This window comes from Humulus lupulus, chromosome 5 (assembly GCF_963169125.1).
Source record: "Humulus lupulus chromosome 5, drHumLupu1.1, whole genome shotgun sequence".
NCBI classification, from domain to species: Eukaryota; Viridiplantae; Streptophyta; class Magnoliopsida; order Rosales; family Cannabaceae; genus Humulus; species Humulus lupulus.
In genome coordinates this window covers 76,924,183-76,940,149 of record NC_084797.1, presented here as the reverse complement: position 1 = coordinate 76,940,149, position 15,967 = coordinate 76,924,183, and the positions used below count along the sequence as shown (strand labels likewise).

General features: G+C 31.8%; 2 protein-coding genes across 7 annotated transcripts; both read left to right on the top strand.

The window, feature by feature from the left end:
• The first annotated feature begins 4,423 nt into the window (after window positions 1-4,423).
• LOC133777465 (uncharacterized) lies at window positions 4,424-8,871 on the top strand. Of its 5 annotated transcripts, XR_009868604.1 has the most exons (6): window positions 4,426-5,218; window positions 5,758-5,818; window positions 7,280-7,339; window positions 7,430-7,677; window positions 7,757-8,327; window positions 8,407-8,866. XR_009868604.1 is itself a non-coding variant. In XM_062217088.1 (4 exons), exons 2-4 carry the CDS (start codon window positions 7,249-7,251, stop codon window positions 7,946-7,948), a joined length of 531 nt encoding a protein of 176 aa, XP_062073072.1. In that variant the 5' UTR covers window positions 4,425-5,218; window positions 5,758-7,248; the 3' UTR covers window positions 7,949-8,866. The 5 variants fall into 5 exon arrangements, 1 of the variants encoding a protein (XP_062073072.1); XR_009868602.1 differs by having other exon boundaries at window positions 4,424-5,218; window positions 5,758-7,677; window positions 7,757-8,137; window positions 8,223-8,327; window positions 8,407-8,871; XR_009868603.1 differs by having other exon boundaries at window positions 7,280-7,677.
• Window positions 8,872-11,844: 2,973 nt separating this feature from the next.
• Window positions 11,845-15,376, top strand: LOC133777464 (uncharacterized). 2 transcript variants are annotated; one of them, XM_062217087.1, is made up of 2 exons: window positions 11,845-12,661; window positions 14,588-15,376. In XM_062217087.1, exons 1-2 carry the CDS (start codon window positions 11,991-11,993, stop codon window positions 15,207-15,209), a joined length of 1,293 nt encoding a protein of 430 aa, XP_062073071.1. In that variant the 5' UTR covers window positions 11,845-11,990; the 3' UTR covers window positions 15,210-15,376. The 2 variants fall into 2 exon arrangements, with proteins under 2 accessions (XP_062073071.1, XP_062073070.1); XM_062217086.1 differs by having other exon boundaries at window positions 14,585-15,376.
• Window positions 15,377-15,967: the final 591 nt, after the last annotated feature.

Sequence of the window (15,967 nt, the reverse complement as noted above, 5' to 3'; positions counted from 1 at the left end):
GAAGTACCCTATGTTGGGTTTTCTTCCTTTCCATAACTCATACGGAGATATCTCATTTTTCTTCATCGGTATTCGATTAAGAATGTGACAAGCGGTTAAAAGCGCTTCACCCCATAAGTTGAAGTTCAACTTAGAAAACACCAACATAGAATTTATCATCTCTAGATAAGTCCTATTTTTCCTTTCGGCAACACCATTGTGTTGTGGTGTATAAGGTGCAGTGCACTCATGAATTATACCATTTTCTTCACAAAATGTATTGAATTCATTAGAGAAGTACTCTCCTCCTCTATCACTTCTTAGCACCTAAATCTTTTTATTTAGTTGATTTTCAACTTCTAATTTATACAATTTAAAAGCATCAAAAGTTTCATCTTTATGCTTTAAAAGGAACACATAGGTATATCTACTAAAATCATCTATACAAGTAAGAAAATACCTTTTACCACCTCTAGTTAAAACACCATTTAATTCACAAAGATCACTATGGATTAAATCTAGTAAATTAGATGATCTTTCTACACTAGGAAATGGTTTCTTAATCATTTTTGCATTAACACATGTTTCACATTTACCATAGTTTTTAATATTGCATGCAATCATACCACATTTTACTTCTCTTTTCATGGTTGAAAAACCTATATGCGATAGTCTAAGATGCCACAAAAATAAAGAATCATACTCAACAATATTGGCAGAATTAGCATTTTTATTGATAGCATTGAAAGTTTCATCATTGGTGCACAATTTAACCATACCCTCACAAGAGTACCCCTTTCCCAAAAATACATTTGATTTGGTAAGTATAAGTTTACCGGACTCAAAAATGGCTTTAATGCTGGGCTTGCCAAGCAAATCACCACTTGCCAAGTTTCTACTCATTTCGGGAACATAAAGTACATTCACTAATGTGACTTTCTTGCCGGAGGTGAAAAAGACTTCAATGGTACATTTTCCAAGTACCTTGGATTTGCCCTCATTGCCCATTTGTATTTCATGGTTGCCCTTTGACTCTTCAAAGGTCTTGAACAATGATTTGTCATAGGTGACATGGACGGTGGCACATGTATCATACCACCACCATTTCACCTTGCCTTGGACCGCATTCACCTCACTAAGGGTAGCAACTATGTTTTCCTCTTGAGTTGCGCTCACCTTAAGTCCTTGTTGGTTTTTTCTATGCCTACACTCTCTAGCATAATGACCATTTTTCCCACACACAAAGCAAGGACTTTTCTCGCCCTTAAACTTGTTTGGGTAGGTTTTTGGACCCAAAGGTTTCTCATTACCCTTTTTTCCATTGTTTTTGGGATGTTTTGGTTGTGACACTGCATTTGCTTTGGAAGTCTCTCCATTAGACCCCTCCACAAGTTTATCTCCACATATTGATTCCTCTTCGATTCGAATATGCTTTTGGATCTCCTCCAAAGAATAATCCTCATTTTTATGAAGGATTCTTTTCCTATAGCTCTTCCAAGTTGGTGGTAATTTAGCCACTATAGCACCAACTTGAAAGGCCTCAGGAAGCTCAATCTTTAACACTTTCAATTTGTTAACAATTATTTGCAATTCATGTATTTGAGGAAGAATAGGTTTATCACCAAAAAAATTTGAAATCGAAATATAGAGATATCAAAAAAAATTTGGTACCTTCCTCTTCCGCCTCAAACTTTTTCTCAAGTGCATCCCATATCTCCTTGGCCGATTTGGTTTCGATGTAGAGGTCATAGAGCCTATCGGAAAGGGCATTGAGGATAGGACCCCTACAAAGGAGATTGTCCTCCTCCCTCTTCCTTCTCTTCTCCACCTCCTCGGGAGTGTCCTTGTCGGATGGCGTTGGGAGAGGTTCTAAAGTGGATTCTAGAATATAGGCGATTTTGAGAGTGGTCAAAAGGAATCTCACCTTGTCTTGCCACCTAGTGAAATTGGATCCATCAAACCTATACAACCTCACTAGGTCTTGATTCATGATTTTGATGGTCTCACCTTCCATTGAAACAAACAAAGGACTAAGCTTTTGAATGTTAGGAAAATATGTATTTGCTTCAATGGAAATAGGTAAGATAATTACAACTCTAAACTAAATATTACAAATAAATATTATTGATTAAAAAGTGTTACAATTCTATGACAAAAATTACATGTAAATATAGAGAAAGAGGTAGACGATGATAGAAATAGAAGATACAACTCTAAGACAAAAAGATACAAAAAAACTAGAAGTAGTAGAATGAAAGATATAGATGAGATTACAACACTAAAACAAAAGATACATATAAAAGAGTAAATGTAGAATAATAGAATAAATGAAAAGCAATAGAATAAAAGAACAAGAATAAGAACAATGAACTAAGAACTCTCACTCACACAACCAAAGTGAAGAGTGTTGGGGATCACCAACTTGAACAAGGTTTGAAACCTTTGTCCAAAAGCTTATTTCCCCCTAACTCAAGCACTAAGGGATCTCTCACATATATTGGAAATGCTTTCTGGAATAATCAAGCCTCATGATGTTTCTAGCCAAGTGCTCTAATGGATAGAAATGTTGTGTCTTTCAAGTGAGCTATAGGCTCCTATTTATAGAGTTTAGAGACACCCTTTGAATTTCAAATTCCACCAACCCCCATGGTTGTTACCAATGTTTAATTGGATTAATATGGAATTAAAAATGAGATTTGGGAGTTATTTGGGTTTTTTGAGCCGTTCAACAAAGATTGAAAAAACTGAAAAATTGGTCAGTTTTTGGCCTATGGCCGCGGCCAGAGACATTAGTGGCCGCCGCTACTAGTCTCTATCCCACAGGCCGCGGCCACCAACATTCAGTGGCCGCGGCCGCCGACCAATTTCAGCACTTAAAAATGTGTTGTTTTCCAAACCCTCCCAAATGATTTTGTAACTCCCAAAACACATTATTGGGGTTAAAATCATATCTCTAACAGCCATTTCACATATGGCTTTATGAAATTCATCTCAATATTGTGTAACAACAAATTTACACAATAAAGGGTAATATTTGGAAGTTACAAATTTGTAACACCAAATATGTTACATTATTTGGATATATCTCATATATCTAAATATTGTAACTCTCTATTATATGTTACAATATGTGACACTCTTTGTCACATTTATTTAATCTAAAATATTATATTATAATATAATATAATATTACATTATATTATAAAATAATATAACAGTTGGTACCATTGGAACCAGCTTGAAGAGAGGAACGTCGCGCACTAAGTCATTATGGACAACTTGCCATTTTTCTCCGACGAGATTTTGGGCATCTCCACCCCTTTGGAAGCATTCTCCGACGACATCAGAGGTCATTTGGGAAAATGGGTTGTACTTCCATGATGTACTCATTGAGAGGATTATTTTGATATATAGAAAGTCAATTTCTGTCACCGTTGTCGGAGGATCGCCACCGACCACCGCGAACCGCCACTGTGTGCGGCTAAGGTGAGAGTTTTGACTGTTTTTAAATGGTATCATGCTATATATCTGTGGAATCGGTTTCAAGAGCACATTATGATGATGATAATTATTTGTTCAATTGAGGATTGTAGGACAAAGTGACTTTGAAGCGAGCTAAACTACTTGGTACCTAGGAATAGGGGGCTTAGGAGCGTCTCTTTGGACAAAGGATAAAAATCCTAAAGAGGTAGCGGATGTAATTGATTATTTGACTTATTTTAATTATATTGAATTGCACTAAACATATTCTAATTTTGATATTTGTAAAATGTTTGAAAAATGAAAAACTTAACCTGCACGTTTCTCTAGACTATTCTGAGGGCACTATGTGCCAATTATATTTGTATACATATATTGATGCATGTTATAATTTTTGGGTTTTATTCAAATGCAGCTGTTATGGTGCCCAATTTTCTAAAATAAAAGGGAATATGTTTCTTACTTTTCATGTTTGTTTGTATTTGGTTATACTGATGAGAGCCATAGTGATCATGATTTGTGCATGTTGTTGTTTCACGACCTAGTCTTTGTGTCATCATAGGTAAATCAGATGCCCACTCACCTGTAGGTGTACAGACCTAGCATTTGTATACAGGGAGTGTTCTAAGCCTCCCTCTTGTTGTGGTTATCAGGTCTAGCTGCTCGGTTTAGGATGTCAGTTTTATGGTGGGTAACGGGAACTAGGAATCTAGTGGATGGTGTGATGTGCACATTTAGCTTGTCTCTTGTGATTATTTGTGGTCTCTCTCTCTATTTTTTATTTATACATGATGATATATGTTTTGTTTTCAAAGCTAAATATGCAGGGGTTTTATTAAACTTTTGGTCCTATGATATTAGTTGCTTTCGTACTAGACTTTATAAGTTCACCCCCTATATCCCTCCCATTCCAGAAACCCAGTGATGTGAATGTGAAAGGTAAATTATTGGTGGAATTAATTTGTTTTAGCGTAGATCTATTTATTGCCATAATCCTATCTTTTGAACCTTGTTTATGTATTTGATTTGGAACCTTATGGTCTGTATCTCTTAATTAGCTATGTAATAGATAGGAATGTGGAATGATGGATGCTAAGTATTATTTTGGTGTTTTATGACTTGTTAAATTTAACGGCTTGGTGACTACATACACTACAAGAATACAGACATCTAGCGACTACAGCTCTAGCGACGATATCAAAAATTCGTCGCTAGAGGTACTTTCAGGCACGCGGCTTCCTTTCGCGCTAAACGAAATAAAAAAGGCCCAATTTTTTTTAATTTCCCTCGAAATTTCTCTCTTGTCTCTCTGCCTTCCCTTCAATTACCCAAACCCTGAAACTCCAAACAACCCCAAAAACAAAGAACCCAACCTCCTAAAGATTGAAGCTACTATGTGCTCCTTCAGTTCCACCGCCAAAAAATTGAAGCTCCACCGATCTCCCTCCCTCAATTCTCCACCGTTCTCCTCCCTCAGTTCACGTAAGCTTCAGTTAGATTTTTTTTTTTCATTTTTTTTCCAGCTTCTTCTTGCTACCTCAATCCATTTCTCCCTCAGACCCGTAAGGTATATTCTCCCTCCCTCAGTCCCATTTTTAACTTTTTTTCTCAGTTAGTTCTTCTTCTTCTTCTTCCTCATTCCACTTGTTTGTTCTTGGGCAGCTAGGTCATCTGGTTTGGTCATCTTCAGACACAACTCCTCCGAGCTCCATCGGACACGGCTCCTCCGAGCTCCCTCTGCACAAGCACTGCTATTCAGGTATATATATATATTTAGTTTTATTTATTATTAATTTTGATATTTTTTGTGTTTGTGAAACTAATGTTATTTTGTATAAAATCTGATTAGTGTATAAAATGTTCTGATATTAGACAATTTGTACACGCTCTGTGAAAAAATAATTGGATTGAAGGAGAGAGAGTGGTGGAGTAGTGGTTGGGTTGCTGCACAACGACTGGGATTTGAGTAGTGTCTCTGTACAATAGCTCTTATATGTTAACAAATTCTCATTTATGAGATAAGATTATTGAGTACATTGGTTGTAAAAGGGGATTTGGGGAGTGAGGTTGTTGTGAGTGTTTTTTGTTGAATAAAACTAAACAAAGAAATTGCTGCGAGTGTTATTTTCTCTTGATTAGTGGATTGAGTGATGATACAATAGTATTTGATGTGTCTTTATATCCAAACCACATAATAAATCACTACTGCATTATTCTTCTTTTTATTAATTTGTACTCTGTTGACTAACCACTGCATTTTTAATTTTCATGATTAATTGCTGATTGCAATTTGAGCAGGGGCTTGGTTTTGCAAGATTTTCTATAACGAAGGACTTTGGATTTTGATTGATTTATTGAGGTATTTTCTCTTCAAATGTGTTTATTCTCTTTATTTAGGATTGTTTATTTTGGTTTTTTTTTCATTATGTGCTATAAGTTAAAGAAAATACATGTTTCAACTGAATTTTTGTAAAACTTTAATGTATGTAGAAAAATATATGTTGTTCTATTAGTTTATAATTTGAAGATAATTTTAAAGTGACATCTGCCACTTTCTGTCGGATAAGCTTTGCAAATGAACTGCTACACAATCCTCAATGGAATTTGATAAAACTTCAAATTGAGCTATTATCTTTCCTTTTAATTTCTTATTCTTTTCTTTTATTTTGTTTCCTCCCAAAAAAAATTCATATGCCAAATTACTATATATTATTCATTTTGTGGTTTTCTTTTTCATAAATCTTTTATAAATAAAAGTATGAAACTTGTTATGTTCTAAGATTTTATTGAATTTATTTTTGGATGTTATGTTCTAATTTATGTATACTTTGTTGAAACTTGGTCGAACAAGAATAAAGTCACTGCACTAAGTGCATCTATGTTAGAATCTTTTTAAGTTATGGGGTGTCTTTTAGGTCCAATTTTTCTTCATATGACCTTGAGTAGTTGGATAGAAAATAGGTTATATATGTTCTGTTTTTGTATGATTGGGATAATAATTTTGATTCAATTAGGCTTTATTTTAAACTCTAATTCATGGATTAGTAGAGATTCTATTCAGTTATGGTGTTCATCTAGAACTCCCACTAATGCATAAACCTGTTCAAGTACATAAATAATTAAGCATGCATGACACTAGATTAACTTAATTATTCAAAGTTTGTTCTAAGTGTCTTAGAGGAGAAGAAGCATGTGTGTATATATATATATATCTGTTTTGTGTGAATTAGGATTGAAATGTGAAATGTGAATTGGGAAGAAGAACCTCATAGGTGTTTGCTTTTATATTTATTTTGTGTTTGATATTCAAGTCATGTTGCTATGGAAAGCTTATTTGATTGCCTTGGTTCCTTTTATTTGTATTTTTTTTTGGCTAAGAATGAAGATGTTACTTAGTCAATGATAGCTTTCACATGCACTGTTATCAATTGCATAATATTAATTTGGTCTATACATATATCTCATGTGTACAAAGAATATTATTGAAAATAACTACACTCAATAATAAATGGTAAGTGTAGGTTGCAAGCTTCAACTAGGCTAGGTAATATCCTTCAGCATTTGTGATTTGGATGTTCTGTTTTCGTCGGACAAAGAATAAAGTGACTACACTGAGCGCATTTATCTTAGAAACTTTTTAAGTTATGGAGTGTCTTTTAGGTCCAATTTGTCTTCAAAGTTTGATGCTTCTAGATACATTGAAAGATTGTTCAAATGTATTGAAATTTTATAATATTTAAATTTGATTGTACAAATTTATCAATGCATATATATTATCAAATTTATTAGATGTCTTCTGCAGTTATGCAACATCACGAAGGTGATGGTGGGGCAGATCCTTTTCCAGATCCAATGCAGATACATGTTGATTGTGAGAGAGGTATCACATGCAATTATTTTTTTTGGATGAATATATTGAATTAATTTATTTATGTGTATATAATAAGTATATGTATTTGAGAAATAATAGTGACGACTAAAACGAAAAGGCGCGGCATCAACAAAGGGTTTTCAACTCGAGAAGCTAGAGTTGCATTAGGTAGACCACTACCACTGGAGTGGGATGTTCGAGGGAAGACTTACAAAGAAATTGATGATTATTCCCAACATTTCTCTAGAAAGATCGGCATTCTCATTCGACAATATGTCAATCCCGACTACGGCCGATGGGATAAAGTACCCAGCGAAGTTAGGGATTGCATACTTCCTCGTCTAGAGGTAATTTATTTCTATAATTTTTTTATTGGGTTCAATTTAATATTAAATCTAGCTAATTTATTTTATTTTTTTGATTCAGGATGATTTATTCGACATTGGTCGAAGTCGATATGCCTTAGAGAACCTCCCCGGCATTCTTTTGGGCATTCAACGGTCGTGCGCTGATTGTTACTCGGAGTGGAAGAATGACTTGTCCACTCATTTAAAAAAGAATGGTCGAGCACATCCTCCTGATGGTTTGGTGGTGGAGAAATGGCAGAAGGCGCTCTAGTATTTTGATCGCCCTGAAGTGAAGGTATTCACAAAAATATTCTTTTTTAATTTATTTTTGTTAATTTAACATATGGTTAACACAAGTTCTTTGCAGAGGCGTTCTGAGACTAACTCTGCGAACCGTGCAAAACAAAAACAGAGAAGCGTGCAGGGTTCACAGTGTACGCCAGCCCTTCGTTACAAGAAGGTACTTTCTTTTTTACATAATTTTTATTTATGTTTTTTTATAATGATTTTTTTTCTTAATTTTTTTCAAACTTCTTGTATTGTAGCGTGATTTACAAACTGGGTGTCTTGCTGGGGTTCCAGAGATTTGGATGGCGACTTAGTACATAGACGAGGAAGGTTGGGTGAGCAAGGAAGCAAAGGATAACTATGTAAGTAAATTTATATTTTATGATTTTCTTACTTTATTGTGTTGTAAATTCTAATATTCTTGAAAATTGTGTGATACAGGAAAAGATGATGGAGATACGTGACACTCTGCAGTCACAATCATCTACGAGCGCCTCTGCTTCGAGTACTATCCCGAGAGAAGAGGATGACATTACTCTTGTTGAGACGATCTTTGGACGTCGTCGAGGCTATCAGCCGAGCCTTGGTCGTAGGATTCGCATGAGGGTGAATTTTGAAGCGGCTGATGTACCTCAACTAGCCCAACCACCTCCGACCGCACAAGACATGCAAGAGGTGAAGGAGCGACTCCGAGCCATAGAGGATCACTTGGCTAGGATTGGTGGAGTCTCGAGATCTGGATCTTCTCAACAAGGTCATGGTGCTGATCCTACAACACCTAGTTAAAAACATTCATATTTATGTATTTTAATTTTACTATGATAGTTACTTTGTCATAAAAATATTTATAGTCAAAATATAATTTTGTGCATAGTTAAAGTTCTCTTCTATTTCAAATCTTTTGGAAAAAAAATGTGTTAGTATATATATTGAATAATGGCCTTTTTTTTAAGTATATATAATAGTGCTTTAACGATTACCAAAAAAAAATTAACTTACAAAAAAAATTAAGGACTTTTAGCGACAACATGTTGTCGCTAAAAGTCCAAATGTCGTCGCTAAATCTCAACATAATTCCACAAGTCAGAGGAAATTGCAAACTAACAGCGACGAAAAAATGGATCTTTTAGCGACGACATGTCGTCGCTAGAGGGAAATAGCGACGAAAATTTTAAGTTCGTCACTAATTAAAAACAATTAGCGACCAGCATTTAGCGGCGACAATTAGCGACGACTTAGTAGTCGCTAAAGGAATTAGCGACGACATTGGGGGAATTAGCAACGACTTAAGTCGTCGCTAAAACCCCTTTTTTTGTACTGATAACTGTGAATATATTATTGTTCTATGTATAATGATAGATGATCCTGCTTTAATCACTAATATTTTTATATATAATTATAGGAGTTATTCTATTATTTTAACTTATAATTATGGTACTATTTAATATAAACTAAATGATCATTTATAGGGACTATTTTTCAACGATGGTCAAAATTTGACATTTGACCACCCATGTTATGGATATTACAAATCTGCCACAGCCTAGGACTCGGGTCATGACAAGGCGAGTGCTGATAAACTAATCTTTTGGTTGTGGTAACATGTTTTTTTATTTTCACATATATTCTCTGATTTTGTCTTTGTTTAATTTTGTTTGAGATTCTGCATATGATAATTTATTGGCTTGTTGATTAAATGAATATTTGCGATAAAATTACCCAATGTTTATAGAATGTAACATTTAAATACCCAATTTTTTTTACTAAAAAAAATCCAAAATTGCTAGAGTTAATGTAGCATTTAAATACACAATCTTTTTTGTTGGCAACAAAAGTACCTAAAGTTATTAAAACGCTCCACATTTACTATCAAATAGTTAAAAAAAGAATTAATACAATTGTATTTTAAGTAATAAAAATATTAAAACTATATAAAATATACAAAAAGAACCTAAATTAATTCTAAAATTTAAAAAAAATAGTTTATTTAACAAAAAAATATTTTTTATTGGAAATAGTTAAAAGAAAATCAATAACAAAAAAACTATTAAAAGAGAAAAAAATATTATTATAATAAAAAATATATATTTATTTACTATTTTCATTAAATAAAACTATTCTTTAATATTAGAATTAATTTAGTCTATTTTTTATATTTTTATACAATTTTAATGATTTTTTATAACTTTAAATGTATTTGTATTAATTTTTCAATTATCTGGGTCGTAAAGGTACAATATTTTAGCAACTTTGGGTATTTTTGCTGTAAAAAAAATTAAATATTTAAATGCTACATTTTAGCAATTTTTGGTATTTTTCCCATCAAAAAAGGGTTTTAAGGGCTCACATTGCGCGCCCTCTATGGCAACGCCATAAAAAGTGCTAATTTTTAGGGTGTGCCCCAAAAGAACCCTGATGACCTTTAAAATTTATAAATAGGTAGGTATCCAATGTTATTAGGACAAGCATTGAGTGTCCTTAAAAGTTATATTTTAGATTTTTAAAAAATCTATCATTAAATTGTTAATTACATGATGTATATTAGGTTTCTGAAATTTCAAAATAATATAAATTTTATTAGTATGTATAAATTCAAAACATATGAAAATATTATACTAAATACAAATTATGTAATTGTATATTGTTACATGTTTCGATAAGTAAAGTTTGATACGAACAACATTTATATTTTTATTAATTGTCCAAAATCAAACTCACATATACAAACATACTCAGATTTACACAAATACACATCAAAGTGAAAAAGGAACAATCATAACAACTATTATATAAATTCCACATTTGACACGAATCCGTGTTGTAGTCTTATTGCTTGAAATCTTAGTGTTAGCAAGCAAACGACCAAGCTCGTACGTACCTATAAATAAGTACAATTAGAAAACAAAATAAACCAAATACTATACATTTATAAAAAATTTACAGCTATCCAAGAATAATTAGAAAATAGGATCATCCTGTCGTTAGCAATTAATCCTACATGACATAGAACTATATATATTTATATATATATAGCAAGCAAGCATGTTCTTAAAAAGATCACTACTTGTAGTAGTGGTAGAATAATAGGGTTGGGTACACCTATACCCGTACCCTACCCCATACCCCATCGAATAAATGCTTACCCTTACCCTAAACCATATAATTTATCGGGTAGAACCTTACCTGATGGGTTGGGTAACCATGAGTAAATAAGGCTTTGATTGGTAATGAATTTGGATACAATTTTATCAACTTGAAAACTTAAAGTACATGGGGTCCACAAAAATCTGTGATTGGTAGGTTATTTTTTTAAACAAAATCCAAATCAAGATTCTAATTTTGTGTTGTAAGATAGAAAATAAGGATTTCACATTTTCTTTATTTTTTGAAATTTTCTTCCAAAATCTTAAAATCAATGTCCTAATCTTCTCTTTTTCTCTACTCTTCTCCTCTCCACCAATCATAGATTCAGTTTTTTAAAACTAAAAAACAGTTTACTGATATTGAACCAATCACATTTTCATAAATATTTTTTAGTCACTAAATTCAAATTTTTATTTCAGAATCTCAATTTTCAAAAATACAGTTTTCTAATCGCAAACCAATCAAATCCTAAGTTTCTCGGTAAAATATTCAACCATGTTTGAAATATATTGCAAATCTTCCCATACGAGTCTTCCCGTGCACTTTATAAAAGTCTTCCTATGTGCACTATATGTAAATAGTAAATTTTGCAAAAGAAGATTACTTTTTCCATATACTAATAATTTGCTACTAATTTTCTAATGTTATATGATTAGTAGCTCATTAATTAAGGAAGACCAACTCCAATATCACAATCCTGAAAGATATATATAAACCACAAATTTGGGTTCTCCATATTCTCTTTGCTTACCTAACAATTTTTCTTATATCCCTTGTAACCAGGAACATGACCTACTCCCCCTTTCAATCAAAATTAGCTCTATATAGTTTATTATCATCATCATCCTAAAGGTATTCATACCTAGAAAGTCTCCACAATAATGGAAACGAGTGTCATGCATAATCAAGATGCTAACAAAAGCTTCTCCTTCAACTCCAATTATAAGTATTCTTCCTCTTCTTTAGAACTTTTCACAGATGAGGATGAAAAGGATGATCTAAACCACAACACAGACAGCGACACTGAAGAAAATTCTTTCATAGAAATCACATTCGATAACCCAAAGATTAAGCAAACGGATAACGATGAGGATAAATCTAGCGGTGGTCGAGGGTTTCAGGATAATTTTGACCACCTACGAATATCGTTCTCGTCAAGTTTCCCTTCATCAATTCATGATCAAGTTCGTAACATCAATTATGTCTCGCTTGACTCTACTCATCGTGAAACAGCAGCCTCAATTAAGGCCTTATCGGCATTTTCTTCGTCATCATCGTCGTTGTCGTCTTTGTCTTCAGTCAGGTTGTCGGCTTCGACTATGAGATCTTCGTCGACTGGAACAAGTCTTGGTCCAGCGGTTGTGGGGTCGGAGTCGTTTAACGTGTACGAGAGTTCGAGACGAAGAGATCAGCTGACGGCGTTCAATCCACTTGTTCACACGCTACTGTTCAGTCTCGATGCCCCTCCGCACATGGCCGACCAAATTAACGGCCTTCATTATGATCGAAAGGATAATCATAGGCAGTTGGGAATGATCAATGCCAACAACAGGTATATTCTACGTACTTTATTCTAAGCTCTTATTCTGTATACCCTTATTTTTATATAAATATAGTAAATAGGTGCTAAAATATTTAATATTTTAAAAATATTACACTTTTATACTTAATTTTTTTTTTTGTAGTAAATATCATTTCTATCTTCAAAATTGTTACATTATATCTAAATTTTTTTTCAGTAAATATACTTAATATTTTTTAAATATTGCACTTTTATATTTATTTTTTAAAATTATTTTGAAAAATAATAAGAAAATATAAGATTTTAATTATTTTAAAATTTTAAATTATTTTTAGTTTCAAAATAATAAAAAAAATTAGTAAAATTAATCAAAATAATTAAACTTATATTTTTCCTTTACTTTTAAAAAAAACGTATATTTTAAATTGATGAAAATATATAAGTTTTTAATTATTTTTATTAATTTTAATAAAATATTTATTAATGTTTAATTTAAAATAGTTATTTTGATAAAGAATAAGAAAGAGAAACTAATTTAAAATTTTAAAAATAATTAAAATCCAATATTTTTTCTTCACTTTCTTATTATTTATCAAAATAATAAAAAATTAGGTATAAAAGTGTAACATTTTAAAAAAATTGAGCGTAATTCCCGCACAAAAAAATTGGGTATAAAAGTGCAACATGTTGAAAAAAATTGAGTATATTTACAAAAAAAAAAAAAATTGAGTATAAAAGTGTAATTTTTTGAAAACATTAAGTATTTTAGCCACCAATTACTCTATTATATTAATTACTTTTTGATGTTATTTCTCATTTTACCAAATTATAAAAGCAATCAATATATGGCTATACTAATATTAATTGATAAATATATAAGTTCACTTTTCTTACCATTACTATATGACTATATGTGAAGGGCTGCATTGACTTTGTCGGTTGGATTGTTAATAAACAGAGTTAACGAGTGCAAATACTTCTATAAACACAATATATATGCATGGGACCGACATTAATTATTACTTAAAATATCAAAAATCAACAACCGAGACTATTTTTTATTACATATATTTTTTAAAGAATTTATTATTTTCATTTGTTAGATATTTTTAATCACTACGACATTGTAAAATCGATCAATTTATTTAGTCATCCGTTTTTATTTAATTTTATTTTGCTGAAATTGAGTAAAGCATTTCGTGTGAAGTCATATATTCTGATGAATAAGTTTTCCATATAATACTCCACCAGATAGTGACTTTGATATATATTTATACATTTTAATAAATGATTTTGTTTTATTTTGATCATTTCGTATCTAAATGAATTGATTAATCTACAAGTTTGATTAAAATAATTATTTAATAGATATTCTTTTTAGTGGATCTGCGTTTTAATATATTTTAATCAATAAGACTCACCAAATCAATTTACTAAAACAGCATCAAACGTATTAATCTTGACTCATCTTCAATGAGTTTTGAAGATTCTAGTCACAATAATTAATTATTATTTTTATAAAGTACTATAAATACATAAATACACATATACGTATTAGTTTTAAATAAATAGAGAATATATCTATTTGTTGGTTGAAGACTGTTGCACATACACATTATTATCATTCCAACTACACATGGTCGGCATTCTTAGACTAATCAACTAATATTGACTTAATATGCTACCATATTCATATATTGGATTTTTAATTATAATTTAAACACTGAATATAGCAGACAAAATTGATGTAGCTGATAAAGTAGTAGCAAATTAATACCACTAACTTGATAGGGTCTTAATTGTTATTTGAAATTTATACTGAGTTTAATTAATGGATGCTTCATTTACTTTGCTATTTACTTTCTTTTTTTTTAATCTTTGATCAAATGGATTTCTTACCTGTGTATTTATTCTTTCCCATCATGGTGGATGCTGAATAAATTACCGACGAAGGAGAAAATCGAGCATCACACAAGTAAAGAATAGTACTAAAGGCAGTAGCACCACTAGTGGTATCATGAAGTTCTTGATGATCAAGTTTCGAGCGACCAAAGTTCGAAAGCTATTAGCCTCATTATTCGCCAAATCCCATGGCCATGATCACCTTCACTTCTATCCAAACAAAGCCAATGCCATTGACAGGTCATACAAACCCAAGAGATTATTAAGATCATCCAAAGAAACACGAGCACTAGACTGCTACCATCATGATCATCATCAAGGAATGTATGTTAGTAGTAGCTATAGTTACAACAATGACAACAATGCCAACCTCGTAAATGACATCAAATACTCTTCTCATAATCAACACAGATGTTCTAGAGCGTTGGACGTAAACATGGGTGCCGTGAAAGGGGTTTTAGGAGGTGTGAACATGACAAGAAGTGGTCACAATAATAGTAGTCGAAGTAGCAATCGAAAAACCAGCAGCTGTCCTAGCTCTGTAAAGTCCTCTCCGATACACCAAGGATTCGCAAACAACGATGCCAATAAATTTTTTGCAGCTGAAAACTCAGTTCAGGCTGCCATTGCTCACTGTAAGAGCTCACTTGGCCAGGCATCTGATTTTCGATTCTGAATTACTTCTCCTAATAATGACAAGAGATGTCTCAACTTTTTATTGAATTGTCACAGATCATTATTTTATTTAGTGGTACTGTTAATATATATATATATGTATATCTTTTGTCTGCCAGTATGTATTCGACAATGATATTCTGTTTTATTGAGTTCATTCGCATTAAACTAATGCGTTCATACGCCTACTCATATTTACTATACATTTTCCTGATATCCATCCTATCTTTCGCTGTCGCACCAATATAGATTTCTAACAGCTGCTCTCTTTTTTTATTATTTAACATTAATATACCATTTTTGTTATTTGAACTCTGATAATTTTTTTTATTTAACATTAATATACCACTTTCGTTATTAGAACTCTGACAATTGATTTCTTAGGAAAAGTAAATTGTCATGATTTTTTTAAAACGCCACGTCATACTTATATAATATATTATTTTATTAAAGTATTATTTACATAGTGTCTTTTTTTTCTATTCTCGCAATGCTTTGACAAACTTATAATACTTTTTTTCATTTTATAATTATGTGTATCTTTTTTTTACAAAATTATGTATATCTTTTGGACAAATAATAACAAGAGATGATGAATTTAAAAAAATTTCAATTTTAATAAACAATTATTTTACAAAAATAAAATTAAGGAACTCCCTTAATTTAATATAGTTTTGTAATATTTATTTGTTTAAATATCTTTTTCATTTTTATAATTTTATTAAAAAAACTCTTTATTTTATTTGATGGTCTGTCTTT